This window comes from Hydra vulgaris, chromosome 03 (assembly GCF_038396675.1).
Source record: "Hydra vulgaris chromosome 03, alternate assembly HydraT2T_AEP".
NCBI classification, from domain to species: domain Eukaryota; kingdom Metazoa; phylum Cnidaria; class Hydrozoa; order Anthoathecata; family Hydridae; genus Hydra; species Hydra vulgaris.
The window spans coordinates 42,282,639-42,306,668 of record NC_088922.1 but is presented as its reverse complement, the minus strand read 5'-3'; the positions used below and the strand labels follow the sequence as shown (position 1 = coordinate 42,306,668).

Below are 24,030 nucleotides of genomic sequence, written 5' to 3'. Positions count from 1 at the left end.
GCGAACATCACTTTTAAACATACATTTTTATGCAAAGGTATAAATATTTATATTTATTTATAAGTTATTAAGAATTACATTTTAGATCTGAATATCCTCAGCTTGATAATTTTTATCACTGTGCTGTTAAATGCTCTGACAGTTTTTTTGACAACTAATGATAATGTGGTTTCAGAACTTCTTTTAAAAGAAGTATATTAAAATTGCTTTGATAAAACATTTTCATCATTTGTTGGTCTAATAGCCAGTGACTAGCCTACAGGCCACCTGGTCGGTGGGCCCCTTGAATTAATTTTAAAAATGTTTATTTTCCAGAGAAAAAAGATAAAAAGACTTTTATGTTACCGTTATTTTAGGTCTGATAAGGGTCTAACCTATTCAGGTCAAAATGTAACGAATAAATTAATACTCTCACCTGCCAAGTATGTAGTGGCGGACGGGCCCACCTGTCCACTTGTCCAGTAGGCCCCTTGAATTAGTTTAAAAAAAGTATATATATCAGAGAAAAAAGATAAACATTTAGGCTTTTGACTTTGTTATCTATGTTTTTTTTTAATTCCAATTTTGAACCTTACAAAATTTGAATTGTGTTTTAGTTGGAAACAAGATCTAATTCAAATTTAGGAATTGCGGGGCTCTAAGACAAAATCATCCACAGGGCCCTTAATTTTTAATATGAACTCTTATCCGAATTTTATGTTTGCTACTATAATTTCAGGTTTTGGATAGCATAATATGCATAATATACAATTTGAAGTTAGGTTGAACTCACTTGACGTTGCACACAATTATCATGTCATGTCAATAATCAATAATTTTGTCAGCAGTCCTCAAGCACATTTTGAGTGTTATTAAAATTGATGTTGGTTGTTTCATCTTGACAACATGCACGAATTTACAACTGTTTTTAAAGATTTTAAGACAACATACAGTAGATATAGATAACATTGCTCCATGCCTAATAAAAATGCATTAATATTTTTTCATTAGACACGAATTAAGTTATGCATCATAAATATTTTATTAATTTACACTGGTGGTAATGGTATAGATACTTTTTAGCTTTTAACTTTTAATTATATTTTTAAAAATACCCGTAAAAACTTTTGACGCTCTATGTTGCACCCTCTTAATAACACGACTCGATTACATGTATTGTAAATAGCTACTTGTTATTAAAATTATACATATTTTTATGGTTATTTTATTTATTTTTTAACTAACATTTTTATTTATTTATTAAAATTTTTTATTAATTTATCAAAAATATCAACTTTATTTTTACATAAATATGGAGAGGGAGTAAAAGGAATAATATCCCCCCTTTTCTCTCAAGAAGTGCTAAATAATTACATAGTTTTTGTCAGTACAATCACAACACTAAGTGGATATTGAGTCGAATTCACAGAGTAAATCAGCAATTCCACAAGCATGAGGTGGTGGAGATATTTGCAGAGTACATCAGCAATACTGATGTACTTTTGCAATGGTACTGGCTAAGATTTTTTTAGATATCTTAAATGAGATGCTACATCGGCTTGGTTTTGATTTACAATACTGCCTATTTGATAGCACTTCAAGCTATCGTGGTCAGTATAATGAACTGCAACAAAAAATATATTGTGTACATATTTGGTGTTATGGTCATGTTCTCAACTTAGTTGTGAATGAGGCAACCAGTTGCTGCATGCAGGCGATTTCATTTTTTAATCTTTTACAAAATGTTACAACATTCATAGAAGTGTCATATAAGCAAATGGAAACAGATTAAACTTGTCAAAACACAAACTGAAATGGACAAGATGAAAAGATTGAAATCGATTGGGAAAACAAGGAGGTAAATCAAATGCTGCAACGGCAATATTTGGAACATTTTCTGAACCGTCTTCGACAGTGTTTGCCAATTTAATTTTATGTTTGTCATTTATAAGTGAAGCAGAAAATTTTAATGCAAAGACGCGTCATGAAGCTAAGATATTGCTTATACCATTCCTGAAATTTGACACGATTTTGACTGTCTTTACCTACCTGCGAATTTTGGAAAAAGTGAGATCATTGCATATAGAATTAATGATAAAATGACAATTTGTATCACATGTAAAAGATTATCTGTACTATATCTGTAAAATAAGTTAAATGTGAAAGATCGTTTTCTAAGTTAAGTATAATGAGCAGTCGTGGCACAGTAGTAGCCCACTTGCCTCAGAAACAAAGGATTAGTGGTTCATACCCCACCAAGTTTTGCAACATTGATTAGAAAGGAGGCATGAACTTCCAATTAAATGCTAATCTGTGGTGCTCTGTGATAAGACCGTAAGGATTTCTTGGGGCACCTAAATAAAAAATTTAAAAAAAAAAAAAAAAGTTTGAAGTTAATAATGATAGGTTTGCAAAATTCTGTCGAACTTTAGGAACTCCTCTTAGAGTCATAAATGTTGTTGTCTGTCAAGAAAAGTCTATTTAAAAGCCTTGATCATTCAAAGATATGCATTTTTGTCCTCTGAATTTAGCAAACTATGCACATCACTCTGTACATTTTTAATTCATTATAAATAGATTATTTTGTGATTTCAGTCTTATCTTATACCTCATTACCTATTTTTTGGAAAGTTGCAGACCAGGCCAACTTTTTATATGTTAGGAGGGCTCCCTTAATATTTGTCTGGCCAGGAAAATATTTTTAGCCAGTCTGTCACTGTTAATAGCAGTATCTAGAGTTGTAAAGTTAATAGCATTACCTAGAGTTGTAACCTATTGAATTTGTCTATCTTAATATTAGTTTACAAAATTAATGATTAATACAGCTATTTTAACATCATTAACACAATTAAAACAAATTAAATAAACTTTAATTAAGCTTTTTTAACATTATTGTCAAGCCTTGTATCCAAAAACTAAACTGTCTAATAAGTATTTTGTGCTGCCATTTAGATAAATCAAAAAACTGTTTTATAGAATCCAAACCATAATGTAAAACTGACATACAATAAACTTATTATGAGTGATACAAATGAAAATTATAACAAAAAAATAATAATAATAATTCTAATGTCTAGTTTTTCACCAGCAGGTAATTAAATCCAAAAAAAACAATTTAGTTCTGAAGGTCTTTCTTACACCCAGATTTTACTTATTTAATAAATAAAGTTACTTATATAATACAAATATGAATAAAAGTTGCCTAAATAAATACTTTTGATATGAATAATAGTTGCCTACAAGTACGAATAATAGTCTTATTAATGGAGTAGTATTTGAATAGCTCTTGTTTTTTATCAACACAACATTTAATTGTCTAAAATTATTAATTTTACTCTTGCAGATTGGGGGCCAGTAGGCATAGTAACTGCTATTGTTTCTTGGAGTTTCCCATTATGTTGCTCATATTAAAGTAATGTTCTGCATTAACAATGGGAATTATTGTTATCTTAAAGCCAGCAGCCAGCTTCTTATACAAGATTGAGTGCTTTGCTTTTTTGCATATGTGCTGAAGCTGGTTCACAACCAGGTGTTTTGAATATTGCAGAGATGGAAAGTTCTGATGTTTACTTGCAACACATCCTTAAGTGGACAAATTTGGATTCACTGGTTCTACTAAGGTTAATCATTCTTTTTATTTTAAAGTTAGAATTTATGACAAAACTCAAACAAGGCTATAGTTTTATGCTTTTTTAAGAAGCTCAAGGCTTGGCAATGCTGCAAGCATATATTTTTTAAACTTATTTTTAAATTCACAGGTACATTTTTCTAGTTTTAATATCAAGTGTCACATATATCAACCTGTTAAAAGTAATTACTTTTAATTTAAATATTTATTTCAGTTCAATAAAGTAAAACAGAAAATCATTTACTCAACTAAGACATTAATAATTGTTTTATGAATAATACTAACAATTTTATAACTTCTTCATTGTAAAAACATCACAAGAAATAAAAAAGAATTCATGTTTTGAGTTGATATATTGTAAGTCATAATGGTGTATCAACGACGTATCTAAAAGCTTTGCCGCTCAGACCGGTCTTCAAACTGTCACTTTTTTAAAGCCAATCAAATGCCACCATTTGATTTTATAAATAATAAGCAAAAAATATTAGTAATTGAGACAAACTATTGGATGGGAATTTGTTTCTTTAAATTAGGCAGTAATAAAGGAAGCCGTACATTTTGATATACCTATAAATGTAATTTTGTCAAATAATTTATTTACCTTATACATATGCATCTACTAATATAGGATGTACTATACCATATATAATTAAAAGCAGGTCGAAAAAGTGAACATTCAAGGATTGAATACACCATTTACCATTAGTCTGATTTAGCCTTAGGAGATGTTAATATAACAATTGAAATTTATGCCTAAAAAAATTCAAGAATATTTTGATCTTTTCCTTCAACAATATAAAAAATTTGTGCTAGGTGCGCTGCTACATATAGCCAAATTAGGTGAAAGTTTCTTCTTTTCCAAAATTTTAAATTCTTGCCAGAAGCTTTCCTTTTTTTTAAAAAGTTAAAAAAAAAAAGATTTTTTTATAAAAAAGGGTTTGTCTACAATTTGAAATTCATTGATGATATTGAATTTGTTTTGAATTGAAATTGATCTGAATTGAAACTATTAATACTAAAGTCTATACAAAAAATATTAAATAACAAAATTACCTCATTTTATTGGTTAAATCCTGCTGCTTAGGAGATGGCACATAATCTGTTCTACTCCATTTTTTACGATTAAAGCGACCTCGTTCAATAAAGCGTTCGATTTCACTCATTTTTAAACATGTTGTTGAATCTGGCAATCGTTTGCTGAGATCAATTAAATAAAAACAACCAAACCGTGATGATGCTTCAAGAGAAATATTCTTTTTGCATGGAAACTTTGACATCTGCGTTGTAATGCAAGATTGAAATCGAATAAATTCTTCATCCAACCACGAAGGTAATGGTTTCAAATCAGTTTCTAAATACAAAGCATCCTTCCTATTGCATGCATGCAATAGTTCAAATGCCCCTAAACTTGCTTCAAATTTTAGTGTAGGATTAAATGTGAGCGTTTTTCCTTCAACGATTAAAAATGAGGATCCTTCCATAAAATATTTAGATCTTTTTTTAGGTAACACGCCCAAACTTAAAGTTTTATTAGTGTGAATAAGATCACGTATTTCTGATCGAAGAAGATTTATGGATAAACTGGAACCCACTGCAGTAACCAAAAGATTTTTTGTTCCTTCTTTTGGAGTTACAGAAACAATTGCACCAGTTAGTTTTGAAAGCCGACTTGAATGAAAGGAGCAAGCCTGCATTGCATAAGACACAGATAGCGGTAATTTAACAGAATACTCTATCGTACTTTGTTGTGACATCAAAGCATGTAAAAACAACTCATTAATATTTTTTGTTGCTGATACTGAGTGAAATGCACTCTGTGCAAAAATTGATATTTTTTCAGTTACTTTGGAATCAATTGTAACTTCTGGAATATTAGGTGCTGGCCAATAAAATACCAAATTACCTCTCAAATTTGCTGCCTTTCGAAAGAAAGTGTGCAACATTAATCCTAGTTCATGTTTATCTCTTTTTTTAAGTTTGTCTAAGCAGCTATAAAGATATGAAATTGAACTATACCGATTATTTTCAACAAACAAGTTTTCGTATTTATCTGTATTCATTAAACCAATAATAAGGGAGTAAAATTCAGCTGTATCCATGACTCCAGTAGAATTTATAGCACTTTTTACTAAACCAACAACCCTTGCCCAGCTCACTAATATCCAAAATAAAGGTAAATACAAACAGTTACTTCGATAAAGAAAATAAATATACTGTGTTTTAAGTTTACCAATCAAATTCATTGAAATGTCGCAACTGACTGCACTGTCTTCGTCGCCTATCACACATTTAATAATAGGAATTTTGGCATCTAAAATTTCCCTTTTTGAAGATACCACTGAGTCTAATGCTCGTGAAATCACAAACTGTAAAATATGTTTTTCTTTTTCATCATGACAAAATTCATTCATGCGTAATTGCATTTGTAAAGGAAATATGTCACTTGAAAAAACACACTGCTCAGCAAATATACATATATCAACATCTGATTCAGGTTCGCACACATATATTGATGTTGAGCCATATGTAGATACTTTAAATGCTTTATCGATTCTATATTCTTTTTTCACAAACCTATAAGAACAAAAATGAAATTATTCAAAAGATAAAACAAAAATGCAAAATATACAAAATATTTAACAAAAGATATAACAAAAATAAAAACTAAACTAAACATTAAACAAAAGATATAACAAAAATTGTTTGAACTCTTGTAATTGGAACTCCTATAATTACAAAGATAATTTAAATCGAAGAAATTCTTTGACCCCTTCAACGACAGGGTTTAACATTTATATTTGGACTCCTTAATTAGAAAACTCTTGTGATTCGAACATATTTTAAAACCTTCTGAAGATTCAAATTAACCAAGTTTAATTCTATACTAAATGTTTAATAAAAGGTTTAAAAAAATGAATATTATAAAAAAGATAAAATAAAAGATATAACAACAATGTAAACTATACAAAAGATAAAACAAAAATGAAAATTATACAAAAAATATAACAAAAATGAAAGTATACAAAAGATTAAGGTTAGAAAAAAGTTCTTAAATACTTCATATACCGCTGAGTAAAAGTATTATAATTATGTATTTGAGAGAAAAATTTTTTTTTCTTATTTCTTTCTTTTTACCAAAACTTTAACTCCCTCCCCTACTTCAAAAATAAAAAAATAAAAAAAGGATAGATAGAATTTTATTCAACTACCGTTTACTGTTGAGCAAGGACAACACAAAGCCACTTAAATCAACACAAGAACAAAAAAACCGAATGATGGATTATGGCAAGAATTATAAAACTATTATAACAATACATTATAGAAAAAGATAAATTTTTTCTTTTTTCTCTCTTTTTACAGGGTGGCCAGCCAATAGCTAATTCAAAATAATAGCATATTTCCAGGATTTTTCCAAAATTTTTGGGTTTTTCAAGGATACGTTGATCTTTTCTTGACCAGAAAAAAAAACAAAATATGTAGATTTAAAGAAAATATGAAAATGAAAAATAACTAAATAATTAGTAGATGTTCATAATACTGATAGTAACATTAAACAAAATTTTTTTTGCTTACAGAAAATATGTAATTATCAAATTCAGTATAAATCTCTGTAAAATTAATAGTAAAAGATAAAAACATGATAACAGAATATTGAACTATTTCAGAAAAAAGTTCCAGGATTTCTAGGAACTATTGCTAAAAAGGGTGTTTTTCCAGGACTTTTTAGGACCACCCTGTTTTACAAAAATGTAAGCTCCCTCTCTTCCCTTCAAAAAAAAATAAAAAATAGCAAGCTCAAACAAATTGCCTCTAACAAATGACCTATCTTTTTTACCTCAGTTTCATAATGATAACCCATAACCTGATTATAAAGCATTGTATTGATAAAGGCCAACAATAATCCCCAAAACAATAATAAGAAAATGTGACTTTCCAGTTGACGCCTAGCAAACATTGGTAAAGTTTCCCACCCTATTTGACAAAATAGGATAGGAAGCTATTCCATAAACTGCATGCATATAAAATTCATGTCAAAATTATCAATGCTTCTAGAGTTATGTATGCTGGGTGACCTTGAGAATTATTTTCAAAGATATAGTCTTAAACTTTATAAAGTTCTCAACACAACATGCATTCAGCCACATCACATTTTCAAACTCTTATTCAAACCTGGTTACCTCAACTTGAACATGATATTAGGAATTTAGCAAAGTGCTTCTGGTGGTAGTTCAAATTGTTCTGCTTCTCAATAACCAATGGTCTTTACAACTAATCATTTCTCAAATTAATCAATGAGCTTAAAAATATACATAAAATAAGACTCACACATCTTAGCAGAACTACCTTAAAAGAACCAAGGTTTGAGACAACCTTATTCAGCAGTTCAAATTTGTCATCAGCTTTGCAAAAGGCAAGTATCTGCACAGCCAAAAACTAGGTCTTTCACTCATAACATACGACTTTTAAGGCCACAGCAAGCAATCTCAACTTTTTAAGAACTGCAAAAAAAAAAAAAAGGATTACCATATTTAATTTACATAACCCATAGTGGTGTTGAAAAAGATCATTATTTTTTAATTAATTGATTTAAAATTGTTTAAAAAAAAAATGTAGTTCAAAAATTTCACCTTTCCGATGATCAAAAATTTTGATCATCGGAAAAGTTTGCCCTGTTTTTAGGAAAACTTTACCGCAGTTGTGGGACCCTTAAATCTCAACCAATTTAAAAAATAAATTATCCAATAATATGGTAATGAGTTCTACAACTTAAGTTTAAGGGGCTCTTTTCATAAATATTTTTTTAAGTAACTTTCAGAAGAATGACAAAATATTGAAAATCATCAAAACATAAAATGTTTTTTTAAAAACAATAGATATTTGTTTGAATACAATAAAAAAAAAAAACTTTACCAATACAAAACAAAAACCAAAAATTTACAAATGTTTCAAAAATAAATTGGATCAAAAGATATTAAATAATACTATTGAGTGCAGCTTTGGCATGATCCAACTTTTTTCTACCATTTCAATTTCGCTTGTACACATGAGTAAAAAGAAACGTATCTTGTCTTTTCTCTTCTGAATGTACTTTATAAACAAGTTGTTGAACTAATTTGACTGTTCTTTCTGAACAATCATTCACAACATCAAGATTCATGATGGCTGTTTCAAATTCTTGATAGAAATCATTTAAAATCCAATACTCTGGAGGAAGCTTAATCCATTGAACCTCAGCTTTTCCATGACCAAGCATGTCAAATACAAGCCAGGACTTCCATGTAACTAGTGCAACTAAACTGGGAGGCTCATCCTGTGAAAGGTTTAAGTTCATCAGAATGTTTTTATCCAACATGTCTTTCTAAGGAATACTCCTCTTTAAGGGCTCGTTTTAGACCAAATAGTCTCTTAGCCAACCACATTCTTTACATTTCTGATCTGCAATTGCTATAATGACTAAATATGGGCCAAGGTATCAAGTATGTTACATTATGGATTTAGAAACAGCTTGAGCTCCAGTTTTATTCGACTCCTCAAACCTTTTCATCTGCCAGTATGCTTTCATATCCTAATAGTTATGACTTATATTTTTCAATGTTTAATTTAAAAATAAATAATATATCAATTTTTTGTATTTATTCAAAATTATATCTTTATTTTAAAACAATTATTCAGGCTGTGTACCTGTGTTGAGCAGCTGAACTTAGCTCCGCTCTAAGAAACCATTCAGTGTAAAAAATGGAAAGGAACTTTGTTATTTCAGTGATTTCATCCCTGTTCTCTTCATTGATTTCAGGGATTTTTTCCATAAGTAGAAACAGTTATAGGTAAAAAAAAATTTTACTCATGAATCTGGCATGATGAACAGCTCCAGGATTGTAAAGTTTAAATCTGTCGGTGTGTGACAGTACCATCAATGTAAGTTCAGCCAATTCCTGATAATCTTTACAAAACTAATAACTTAAATAACTTACTACAAAATTGTAAAACTGGAAAATTATAAGTGAAGCACTACTTCACTATACTATTTTTTGGAAATAGGAAGGGATAATTAAATTTTATTGAATTTATAAAGCTATTATTACTCACCTTCTTAAAAACTTTAGTGCTAATTATATATCTGCAAAATTGAATAGCACTCAACCTTTGTTCATTAATCCAGGAATCAATAGGAGTTTTTTTGATTTTTAGTATCTAGAACATTCCAATGGTTCTTAAGAACTTTAAATAATTTATTTTCTGGTCCTGAAGTATGACTGCTTGGATAAAGCTCCCAAAAATGGGTAATATAACGCTCAAAAATATGGCATCGACATGCAGTTAATAACATAGGGTGCTGTAAGTGCACAATGATTCTGCTACAAGCTCCTTTTGCTTTACCTGTGCTAGCGCTAGTGGTATCAAAGCAAAGACACTGAACTTTATCCTCTAATCCAAAGTTAGAAATAAGTTTTTCTATAGCTTCTTTTTAATGTTCTCCAGAACCTGAGTCAATTGCTGGAATTCCAAGTAACTTGGTTTGTCCTTTAATCCTTGCAAGAACAGCTAACCTATCTTTTGAAAACTGCTTTCCTTCAGTAAGTTCTTTCAAAAATTTTCCATCAAAATGAATAGTTATTAGAGAACTTGAAGATTTGTAAATGCTTTTTATATGGTCTCTGATTTCATTTTCACCCATTAACACAGCATTCTCTGCTGCTCTGTATGATGAAGATTTAGAGCATACAAACTCAGCGATGGATCCTCCAGAATTGACAATAATACTGCTAAGAATTGCTGTATGTTGATGTGGAGTTAAACCCTCTCCAACTGCTGTATGAGCAGTACGGTGCAAGATATCCTTGGGTAGGTTAATAGAATTTGTAGGATCAATATATGGCTCAATTTCAAATTCACTATCAGTTGAATTGCTTTTATTGGTATGAAAAGAACATAATGAATTTTCAGAATCAGTATCAGATACATTGTTTAATTTATCATAATTACATTTATATTTAACATTTAGTACTTTCTTTTTAATGAGTACTGAAATCTCTTATCCAATCCGCCTAACTTTCCTTTCCTCTAACTGTTCTTTAAGAAAAGCTGTCTTCCTCTTTGTCATTTAGGTTTCTCAACCTATCTTTCCTTATTTTTTCAACCATATTTAGTGAGTTTTCTCCAATCCAGAAGAAAACCTTTTTAATATTTTCTATAAAGTTCTTTCTTTTTTTAACATCAGCAGGGTTGTTTTTTTTGCTTAAGCTTTTCAGCTTCATCCAGTCCTGCACCATTTTTTTGACCTTGATCCTATAAAATGGAATTACTATTAAATGCTTATGAAAACTTAAAAATATATTTTAATATTTTGATAAGGTTATAAAGTTTGATCTATCATTACCTTAGCTTCTGAGTTGTAATTACTTCAAATCCACCATGTATCCATGGAACTACAAGTTTAAATATTATGCAGCAATGTAACTGACTGGTAGGACAATTTGGTGAGAATGATTCACTTTTGTTTGGACATCCGACAATAAAACTCAGTTTAACTTAAGATTTAGATTTTCTCAGAAAGTTGTAGTATTGAAGAATTTCTTGTGTGGTTGCAAACTTTGTTGTTGGGAATAGTACAATTTATTTTTCCCACTAGAAAAGTATCATATTAGTTATTATTATTTTATGTTAATCTAAAATTAAGTGTTTACATATGTTAGATAAAATAATCATATAAGATTATATTTTAATTTTGAAAATGAAAAATTTATTTTTTATTTTATTTAAAATCTTTTTTATTCTTTATTCAAAACAAAATTTGCTTAGCAAAAAAAGTTATGTTTTTAAATATAAAATTATACACAAAAATTGAAATGTAAGATATTTTAAAAAGGGTAAATATATGTATATATTCCATAACCTGTGGTGGTTTTGGCCCATTTTGCACTTGAATGTTTATTGCATGAAAATTAAAAAAGTTATTTTCTCAAACATCAAATAATAAAAGTGCACTGTGACAATAGTTAAAACTCTGTCTCACAACTGAAAATTAATCACATAAAGTATTTCTTTAGTGGTATAAACAGTGGGTTAAAGTGTACCCGGGTGGTGGGGTGACTGGCCCAATTTAGAATAAAAAGAATAAACTTTGCATCTTAAATTAAAAAGTACAAAATAACAAACTTACATAAGTAAAGTTTTTTTTTTAAATTTTTTCTTTTTATTGGCGTTTTTGTTTCATCAATACCTTGCTATTGTAAGTTCTTTTTACATGATTGCGAATGATTAGGAGATTCTAAATGACTTTCGGTGTCAAAACTTACTTCAGTAAGTATTAGATTAGAAGTATTAGTTGTTACAATATTGGTACTTAGGGCAGCAAACTCAACGTTGTTGGTCTCAAATGTATTTATCATACTGCTAGATATATCTACATTACTTGCATGCTATTTTTTAAATTTATAACATAAGAGGAAATATCCGCTGAACATAAGCTTTTACCAGGAAAATCGCAAACTTTACATTGCTTAGGTTTTGCTTAACTTACTTAAATAATTTAAAAATATCTGGCTAACTATACCAGTAGTTAGTTATAAACTTATACTAACACATGGTATTCGTAAGACAGTATTATGAGACTTGTGTAATGGAAAAATTTCAGTTTTCCAAAAACCAGCACTATATTTATCACTTAAATTAATTTAATTATCACTTAATTTAATTTAATTTAAGTTGGTAATTAAATGGTCTAAAAGTCTAGCAAACTTAGCTTTAGGAAGAGAAAGCAACTTGCCTTACTTTTCCGTTCTTCTTCCACCCAAATAATACTCTACATTAATTAATCTTCATAGATTTTCAAAGTAGGCAACATCTAATGACTGCATGAGATGCATTAAATTTACAGGTAATGCCACAAATGCTATGATGTTACTATGACATGTATCCAATACAACTGCAATACTCAAATGTGAAAATACATTACCCCAAATAACGACACCTCTTCCTTTAGCCTTCTTAAATTTTAGAAAAAGTAAAGAGAAAAGCCAGACTTCAAAGCGTACTGAGTCAAACCAACCACATTTTGGTCTATTATAATGAGCTTTGGTGACCCATGTTTAAATCATGTATTCTTTAACAATTCTACTTTGTAAACAACTAATATTGTTATCAACTCTTCTATGGCATTACTAATAAACATTGCAGAGAATGAAACATTTGTAGAATTAATGGCGTGTTTAGAATAATTACCCACATGCTTTTTTTTTTTTTTTTACCAGGGTCATCACTGGGTTTTATTTTATCATAATTCCATATATTATCAAGTGGTATACTAATCATTTCACTTGATAAAGTTATAAAATAATTATCTATCACAGTTGTGCCTTTTTCTGTTCTCTTGCGCTTTATGTTACTAGCAAATCTTACTGTGAGATCTGCTTATCTTTTAATGAAAGTTCAAAATCAATTATCACCTGGGAAACTATCATTAAACTAAGGTATAATAAAATCTTTTTTGTCTAAATACCATACACTTAAACAATATGCACCTTAAGTCAAATGATTTTACTATGCACCTTTATATAATTTTATCATATAAAGTCATGTCATATGATTTTACTATGCACCATTTTACTAAACACCTTAAGTCATATGAATCCAAATTCAGATTATTTTATTAAATAAGTCTTAAACATATCTTCTTCTGTTAATGTAAATACTGGCTAGCCATCAACTTTAAAAAATTCAGTTTTTGTCTTTTTCTATCTCTTAAAAAAGTTTAGCTGCATTATTATTAGCCTGTTTTAAACCTGTGATCCAATTTGAGCAATTATAGAGCTTCACTGTGAACTGGGTTTGGCTATACTTTAAATGTACTGTCTATTTTAAATCACTTTTAAAACTCCAAGATATTCCTGCTCTTGATAGGAAGACAATTGAGATGCTATAGTTCTGCTACTGAATGTTAAAGAAATGGTCATAAGTTATTGTTAATGTGGATTTAATTTTTAAATATTACACATTTGGTGGCAAAACTTTAATTTTTATTTACTTGCCATTTTGTCAAAATCAGTACCTATATAATGTCATTTCTTATGTTTAGGGGTGTACCAGAATGAAAATTTCAAGTTCCAGCCGGAATTCACTCGATAAAATTTATGGATTTCCGGCCAGAACGAGAATTATATTTATGTTAATTTTCATCTTCAAAATTACAGTAAAAGCCTGCACCTCAGTATTGTGGTTATATAATATATATTTATAACCTATAATAAACTTATAACCTAATTTATGAATTTGATTCTTGTTTCATTTAAATATAATATGTTGTTTTTATTTGTTTTTATGATTTTATGTATTGAAAGTTTTAACCTGCATAATATTTATATTTAAAATTATTTCTTTATTTTCAATTTTTCCCTTTAGGTTAATATTGAAATATTTACTGTAATAGGCGTCTTACATTTTTTAATGATTTAAAATTTAATTAACATTTGAAATGAGACTAATCTCAGAGGCAGGTAACATTTTTAATGATAAAAGATCTAGTTTGTTGTCCAAAACTGAAGGGAAACTCTTTTTGCATCACAATATTCCTAAACTTCCAGAAATCTTTACATAATTGTTTATTGCAAAGAAAATTAAATTGTGTTTGTTTAGAAATTTGTATTTTTTACCAAGGTTTACAAATAATACTTAATGCCCTGCAGGACAATGAATTTTATAACTAATTTACAAAGTCTGTGTCACATATCTTAAAAAATAAAAGTAAAGAATAAATTCCGGTATTTTGACCTGAAATGTTGTAATTCCGGCCGGAACAGAATTCAGGCTGGAATAGAATTTTCTGTCATCAGTAATGAACTTCAGCAAGTACTTAAAAAAGTATATCATGATAAATAATACATAAATTAGTGGACTAAAAATGATTCTTGCGTTACACCACAATTTAAGATAAAGGGATTCATTTCAGTTTGAAAATTTTTATTCATTTTACAAATAAATTTAGTTATTTAAACTTAATTTCTAAATGAATTATTCAAGCTATCAGCAAAAAACTATGAATAACAATGTGTAAGTTTTTATCTGTTGAACAATCTTGTGTTTTAATGCTCAAATTTCCTGGAGATAGAAAAAGGAGATCAGTTACAAGAAGCATGGCTAATATAGTTGTGTATGTTATAAAAAATATCTTAGAGTTTTTAACAAATGCGCAATGGAGAAAAATAAATAAAATCTTTATTGTGGATAGAAAAGAGGAATACACATGAAACTTAGACCATAAAACATCAAGCAAGAGTATTTTTAATTCATTGTAAAGATTTTTTTGAAAGTAATTGAAAGAAGACTGTTACAATAGTATAACATCAGATTTACATGAAACCAGGAGCATGAAGCTGTGAACTGTATTTGAGCCATCATTGGTGAGACATGGCTGAGTATTGATGCAAACAATGAAATAAATAAATACAGAAAGCAGAATTGAGTTGATTATGCCCCATGATACTCCTGCTAAACTTAATGACTGTGTAGAGTTTGATGTTATAATACAAACAATGAATTGATGGCAACCATTCCAGTGCCTGAACTCATTTATAGTGATCTGTAGCATCAAAAGATTCAGAGATGTACTGAGAGAAGGTGGGCATATAAGGCATCACCAATCTTTGATAGAATGAGGTAAGTCTTTAATTGTGTTGTTTTGGTGAAATAATTGAATCAAAAACCAGATTGTAAGGGTTTAAATTCACAAAGACACAGCACATAAAATAGTTTAGATAATAATAACAATAAAAAGCTGTAAATGGTTTTAAAAATAAAAATAATATTTTAAATTTATTTTAAAGGCAGACAACAAAATAACTTCTCCACATCATTTCTCAGAATCTTTGATGTTCTTTGATAAAATTTCTTTCAATATATTTCAATATATTTTCTTTTGTTGTAGTATTTAATGCTACATATTTTATGATTCTTTTTTATCACTATTAATTGTCAAGTCAATAAATAATGACCACATTTCCAACATTTCCGTTGATTTTGTATACCAAAGATTAGGAATACATTATCAGTTATTTTTAAATCCAAAATATTATTGCATAGCATATATGATGCAGTTGGCTCTCAAATTGATTGAAGTGATAAAAAAACATTTAGTGAATCAAAAATCTTTGAAAGTCTGATTCATTAACTTTATTTGTACAACAATAACTGTTCATATTCCAAATTATATTGGGATAAATATTTTATTTTTTCTTAAACCATGTTGATTTGGTGCATAACATTAACTACTGGTGGTCTACAAATGCACCTCACTAAAACAATATAGCTTTGTACGTTTCTTAAAAACTAAAGGTCATTAACAAAGCAAACTTTTTAAGGATTTTAGAAACTGTGTTAAGATTTGTTATTAGCCTAAAAATAAAAGGCTGTAATAAAGTTTAATTTTGTAAGAGCTGCCATTTTGCCAGCCTTGCATTGCATACTATGATTTATGATACTATAAGTATATTGGTTTATGTTTAGGAATGGAAACTGTATTATTATCAGTATAAACTTTTTATTAAGTGCTTATAATCAAATTTAAATCATAGCTTTTCTTGGTGCCAGGGGCAGAACATAGTTGGGGCAATATAACAAGTTTAATTTGATACCAGGGGCTGATACATAGTAAGGGTAATTGAAAAAACTTACCTTGATACTATTTTAGTTTAATAATTTTTGATGGTAAAATGTGTTTATTGATGGTAAAATGTGTTTATTGATGGTAAAATGTGTTTATTGATGGTAAAATGTGTTTATTGATGGTAAAATGTGTTTATTGATGGTAAAATGTGTTTATTGATGGTAAAATGTGTTTATTAATAGTTAAATGTGTCTATTGATTCTCCTAGTTTAGTGGTTTTAGTTAAGATTTTAAATTTTTCAAATTTTGCTATTGCAATAGAATAGAATTCAAAAATTGAATTATGAATGTTATGTGAAAATCAGATTTAAATTTTTAAGGTCTGTAATTAAATAAAAAATTTGTCTAAGGAGGGTTTGAAGTTCAAAAATTGAAGAAAATTATCTTTTTTTGGGCAAAAATTGGTCTACCTACTTTTAGCTTAAAAGTTGGCGAAGATATAATTTTTGCCTCAAAAGTGACATTTCTGGACCATTGTACTGCTTGTCACAGCAAGAAGTTGTGAAATATTTTTTCACTAAACCAAAACCCATAACAGTTTAATAACAAATCTTACTAACAAATGATAGACATCATCATAATAGAAAAAATAAAAAATATTGTAATAAAATGTAGTAATTTTACAAATTGAAAAAAACAAAACAACCTTTGTATTGCATGATCTATAATGTTCAAAACTTTTGCTTTATCTGTGATGTTTTTCAATAACAATGATGAACTCTTGCTAAAATAATTAAGAGCAGAAGATCCAACATCAAGGAAGAAACTACTTGGTTTTTGGCTATGTATCTCTTGGAATAGTTCACAAAGCACATCACTGATGACCCAAGGAAAACTTAAATACTTTTTTTTATGACCAACAATTTTAATAGCATTATCATAAACTAAATTGTACCACGCACATGCTTTTTTCATTTTAGAAACATCATCAATATTGCTAAAAAAAATTTCACGAAATTTTTTTACCAACTGTTTATAGCATTCAGCTATTGACTTTGATGCCTTTCCTTTGTCAGCTTCAAAATGAGTACTCCAACTATATGTAGCACAACCTAAAACCACATCAGCTTCAACTTTTAAGTCAAACCATGACATTATTGCTTTAATATTATGAGCATAGCAAGTATAAACTTCTAAAGTATCTTCTAAGTACTCATAATAACCTGGAATACGAAGGCTAGATCCAAACCCTTTTTCTATATTTACTTTACTAGTTAGATCAAAGTTGAAGCCGATAGATTTACATTTACGATAGAGGTTACCAAGGATTTGATTAGAACTGTAGCAGTCATTTTTTTCCATAAAGTCTGGAAAACCCTTTGTTTTAACTAATAAGATTGCCTCTTCAGGAACTTCTGGAAGTATTCCGGTTTTTGGATAGTCAACAGCTGCAGCTTGAGATTTAGCTAGTTCAACAGCTAATGGATTACGAGCTCCATTTTCAATAAAATCACAAAGTGCAAGATGTTTATGAGCAATTCTACCTAAACTGTCGTTCTTCATAAATTTCATAAAAAAGTCTACAATAAAATTCTCATCTGTAACATCAACATTTTTAATCAATGGATTAACTAAAGTTAGTTGTGAGTAGTCAAAACGAGGGTATATTAAATGTCTTGGCGGAATAAGCTTTGAATCCCATATAATTGCAAATTGATCACCATCAAGATCACCACCACTGCAAGATGCTGCAAGAGATAATTCACAATTTATTACAGGAAATACAACAACATTCACTAGATAATGTAAAGAGGGTTTATCAACACAGCATACTACTCTCTGATCACCTGGATGTAAACAAGGATTTCTGTATATCAAAGCATCACCTATTATAATCTTTTTCTTGTTGTCGTGATCTATTTGTAAAAATATTTCTCCTTCTTTCAAAATGCCTACTGGATCAGCTACTCCAACTACCAAACACCCATTTTCAACAGGTATACTAGCTCTCTTTAGCAGATCACGCACTTTAAGCCGATATATTCCCTGAAGTACGGAAAACCAAAATTTATCATGATGAAAATCAATTATAGATAACCTATCTATATTTCCTTTTGGAAAATATTCACTCAGAGCTTTTCTAGCAGAATTTCCATTATTAAACATATCAGAAATTTTCTCTAATTCATGATGTTGTAATTGGAGTAAAACTTCAGCAAAATACTTTGAATCAACAGCATTAAAAAGAGTGATAACTTCTCTATTCAGGATTAAAGAATTATACTTTGAGTAAGAAGTAATGCAAAAACTTTTGTCATTGTTTTCAAACTTTTTCATAGATGGGCGGAAAGCAAATGGTTTATTTTTTAAATCTGGATCATCATCATACGTGCACACCAGTATTCCTTTTATACCAGAAAATCGAATCTGTAATGCTGAAGGTTTATCAATTTTAAGAATATTTGCAATGTGAGCACACATTGTCAAAGAGATTTTACCACATCCATCAGTGGTTAGTTCACCATTCTTTGCTTTTAGATCACTTACCCAAGAGATCATATCAGGACTTACTTCAAACAAACTTCCCATATCAGCTGTAGCATAAAGACCAAGGCGAGACATATACTTTGCAACATTTTTAAATTCTTCAGGTGATGGAACAATTTTACTTCTCAGATTTTTGACTTCATTATTAGAAGGCACTTCAATAAAATAGGCTTTATGATCTCTGAGTTGACTTGCTGATGTTGCTAAAAAATAATATCTAGACTTATTCACCATAATCCCATCTTTCATAAGAAAAGAAATGTAATCATGAGTATCAGAGTCATGGAGTTTTGACATATCTTCGTCTCTAAAAGAAACTATTAGAATATTGTAATAACTAAGTAAACGTATCATTCGATTTGATGCCACTGGAACTGGAGGCAACATCACAATTCGAGTAGGTGTTGCAACAACACGTTTGATCATTACACAATTTGAAGGAACTACGTCATGAAGAATATCTCTTTTTGAAATAGGAATTTTTAACATATGATTATACTCGTTTTCATAAATTGTAAAAAAATGATCGAAGTAAGAGTACTTATTTAAACGACTGAATACCGCTTTTAATGCCGCTTCACATAACTGAAGAACTTCGCTTCTTTGAATTTCTGAATTTATTTGATTGTCCACATGATTTTTTATATCATTAAGTGGCTCAGTTGGTAAACAAAGCATTCTTGAGTCTTTTATGCAACCTAGGTACCATTCTATAGACTCTGATAGCTGCTTGCATAAATCTTGGTTATAATAATTTTCAGGCTGAACATAATTTAGTTTTACATAAAAATGTGGAATGGGAAACAGTTTTGGAGATAGTAGTACCTGCTGAACTTCTTGAATTACATTAATTGGATAAGTTATTTGAAATAATGAGTATTTTGAGAACATTTTCAATAAATCGGAATCAATAGTTCTTATTTTCTCATTTCCAGGAGTATTTGAACGAACAAAAGGTGGATGCAACAATACCAAGTTCAATGAAAAAAAATGTTGGTCAATAGAAAGCAAAGCAAAGTATCCTAAAGACGTTAAGGGGATATCAATAAACTTTTTTTTATAGTCAGAGATATCACAAGTATTATTATTATCAAAATAAGTTATTGTCACTAAATTCTCAGAAAATAAACAGCTACTCGCAGTAATCTCTTTTACTATACCACAAGAGGTTTTATTTACAAAATATCCAATTCCAACTTTAGTTGAAATAATATTGCTACTACTCTTAAGATTACTTGGTTTAATGCTAAACTGAGTCCATGATGGCCATGATGGACAGTTATCATCAACTTTTATATTGAAGTTGAATGTTCTACAGAACTGCAAATATGTCTCAAATGAAGTAGATATATGTGTATGTGTTTGAGCACCTACTAAAAATACTAAACACTCTTTTGTAAACACTCGCTGGGTACATGACTTCATTCCTGCAGTGGTTTCAAGAATTTCAAGATTTTTCACTTTAAACTCATTGCATTCTTCAAGTACTTCGAAAATTCTTTCTTTTGCTATAGAGTTGCTTTTCTTAGCTTCAATATAAATTAAAAATGAGAAACTTCCTTTTTCTTTATCTTTGTAATCAAAGTTATTGTTCATACCAGATGAATCACCGATAAATTGCTGTTGGACTTTTTTTATAATGTCCTTAGATAAACTTGAAAATAGACAACTTGACACTGAATAACTTTGTAGAACATGATTTAATATTTCTTCTTGCTTCATTATATCAGAGGTTAATTGACTTTGGTATGTACTTTGAAACGAATAAAATTTGCTGCCCGGTTTTCTAGCTCTTCCTCTAACCTGAATAAATTGAATAAGGTTACGAAATGAAGTAAAAGAAATAACTACATCACACTCAGCAACATCAAGTCCTTCTTCTAAGACTGAAGTACAGACAATTAAATTACATTCTCCTGATGCAAAATCTCTGATGGCAAGCTCCTGTTCACCTTCCCATGACATTCCATCATATCCACCATGACCAAATACCATTCTAGGTTTAAAAATGTCAAAATTATCACATAAAAACTTGTAAAGCGCTCTGGCAACATTTCTAGTATGAACAAAAATGAGAACTTTAGAGGTCTTCTCCAGACTTCCTAAAATTGCAGATAACTTTTTCAAACGTGAAGAATCTTCATGAACATTTTGATATGCTTGGCTAACTTCATTTACGTAATCTTTTATAACATTATATGCAGTACGAACTCCCATAATAGCACACATTTCTAATGATTCTATATATATATAAGCAAGCTTCATTTCTAAAGCTAATCGTGAATTTGTATAGTTACTTTCTAATGTACGCAACTCTCCAATAATCTGGTAAGAATTTAATAAACTACTTTGTAATTCATTACCTGAGATTTTTAAAAGAGAATATATGTTATTTTTAAGATGTTCATTAAACATTTTAACTACCTGATTTAAAAAGCTTGACTGATTTTCTGAGTATTCAAATTCTAGAGTTATGATATTTTGCTCTGATTTCGATGGTACAGGACAAAAAATCTTTGCTGACGGAAAATTCAGAAGAAATTTTTGAAGTCTATCTGTAGCTTGAGTAATAGTTTTTGCATTAACTGGAGAGGCAGTCAAGCCTAAGATTCTAGGCTGATTTGCTAATGGCATGCTAGTAAAAATTTGGAGAACATCTAAATACTTATGACCACCAGTTGCATGATGACACTCATCAATTACTACCACACAAAACATATTTGCATCAATGTACTTCTGCTTGATCATGTCATAAAATGCACCTGCAGTGATAATTAAAACATCAAAATTTCCATCATTTATACGCTTGATAGTATGTTTGGTCTTATTTTCACCACACAAGCTTACTACTCTTAGGTTAGTATCACTTGAAATTGAAGCAGCATGTTGAAAAACAAGTGGAATTCTATCAACAATCATTAGACCCATTTTTTGAGGATTTATTTCACACATTCGTCCTAACAACATTGAAGCTATAAGTGTTTTTCCAAAACCCGTTTTAAGAACAACAATTAAGTTACTTTGGAGTGCCTCAATAAAAGCTTGTATTTGGTATTGTCGAGGTTCCTTTTTAAGTGATACTGAATACCATTCAAACAAACTCAAATTATTGATGGATGGAAATATTGTCTTTGTGGCTGCTTTGTGATTGAAATTCTCTTCCACAAAGTTTTCTTTTAACTTTCCAAATAAATTATTACTGTCTCGTTGCTCTATTTCCATTTCAAAGCTTTTATATGTATTCCACCATTTTTCTTTCTTTGTTAAAATACGATGACAAAGTTTAACTTTGTCAACAGAAAATGCTGAAAATTTTGTGCCATCTGGACCAAATGGAAGTATACAACCAAGATTGCTGTCACATTTATGACATTTTATGCGTAACTTTTTGTTATCATAGAGCTCAAACAATTTTTTTTCTAACTTGATTAACTGATATATTTCAGGTTTAATAGACAAATGCACATCTTTATCAGCTTTCTTAAAAAAGCACAAGTTGGAAGAAGCAACCAAAGTTTCATTACACTTGAGGCAATTCATTTCACCTTAAATAGTAGAGAAAACTTCATTTAATTATGAAAAACGAAATATTGTGACTAATTTCTTGATAAATTTTATTGTTATTATTGTTAAAAATCTTACCTAAGGTTGGTCAGCAAATTACTAATATATATTATAAATTATTAGTCACACATTACATATTTAACATCTAAGAATTCTTTTTTTTTTTGAATAATCACTTTTAATAAATATTTACTAATTATTTGTTCTTAGATACAGAAACAACCACCTGTGAAGATTTTGAAGTACAGACATCAACCAAAGATTTGGGTCTACATATAAAAGACATTTGTTATGGAAAAAAAAAATTATTTTGTTGTTATTCTTTTTTATTCTCTTTTGTGTTTTTTAAAAGGTGTCTGATATACAGTTGGCATTTCAAAAAATAAAGTAAACAAAATTATTGAATATAAAATATATGGGACATCCACAAAATATGTATGCAATGAAACCACTCACTTTAAACTTACCCCTCTCCTTAATCCATTGTACTTTATAAATCAAAACATTAAAAACAATAAAAATCAAAACTTGATAAATTTATACAAATAGTTTTCTTGAGACATATGCTTATATACCTTTGCCTCTGTGGTATAGGAAGACTCAAATAATTTCTTAGGCTTAAACATATTGATAAATAAAATCTAAGCAGCTATTGTGCAATGGTTAGAGTGCTTATTTCAGACTTTATGATTCTGAAACAAGCAATAAGTATTAAGGAACATTGTTAAGGAAGGAGATATGTTAAAAAATTTGCTAATGGTGTAAGGACATTTTGGAACACCTTCATAATCACGAAAAAAAAAATTATAATTAATAAAAACAGTACCTACTGGCTTACTTGAATATCTCCGTCCCTTGAACATACTTGTATGCTTTTAAATGACTCCTGGATAACTGCAAACTAATTTTATAGATGCCCCCAAGGCCTTGGCGGGAAGCGAGAGCTCTTGCAAAAGTATAATTTTTTTGTATTTTTAAGTTTTAGATTGACTTTTTTTCCTTTAAAATGTGATTGTTAATTTTTTATTGCATAGCAGTCTCTGATTATTTTGTAGTGCTTAAGATTGTATTTTAGCCTATACAAATGACTTGTTGACTTTATAATATAAGTTATTTTATACTGAAACAATTGTTTTGATTTTAGTAGAGCAGAATTTTAGTATTATAAATATGAGTGTAAATATTACATAAATATAACAAAAAGTTATAATAGAATTATTATTTAAAAAAATCTGCTTATCTTTTCAAACACAGATATAGATTTAATATCCTTTATAGATAAATCCTTGGTGTGAAATACCATGTAATTTAACTATAAAATTAATGATAGTATGCTCACGTTTGCAAAATTGTTTATAAAAGAAAAACATTATTAATGTAACTAAAATGAAAAGTCATTTTTAAAAATAAATTGCATAATAAACTTTTTAAAAGTGCAGTAGCTACTTTTTGGAAAGCACCGTTTTTTTAAGCCATGATTCATGGCGAGCCAAATGAGCTAGAGCAGCTCATATGGCTTACCGTAATTGTTTTATAGGAGCTTTCTTTACATCTGCACTCATTTACTCCTGCCAAGGCCTACACACACACACACACACACACACACACACACACACACACACACACACACACACACACACACACACACAAATAGTTAAAGTAATACATACATACTTACATAAATACATACATGAGAAAATAAAAAAATCGAATT

General features: G+C 29.3%; 1 protein-coding gene across 2 annotated transcripts in view; it reads right to left on the bottom strand.

Annotated features, from left to right (window-relative positions):
• The window catches only part of LOC100214913 (uncharacterized), a 46,157-nt gene that overhangs the window by 14,785 nt on the left and 7,342 nt on the right, over positions 1 to 24,030 (bottom strand). For both annotated transcript variants that reach the window (XM_065793282.1, XM_065793281.1), the window contains 2 exons: positions 16,912 to 22,297; positions 4,661 to 6,181 (listed from right to left, as the gene is read on the bottom strand). In XM_065793282.1, the coding sequence (XP_065649354.1) occupies positions 4,661 to 6,181; positions 16,912 to 22,292 (6,902 nt within the window). In that variant the 5' untranslated portion in view covers positions 22,293 to 22,297. The remainder of the gene's footprint in view (positions 1 to 4,660; positions 6,182 to 16,911; positions 22,298 to 24,030) is intronic.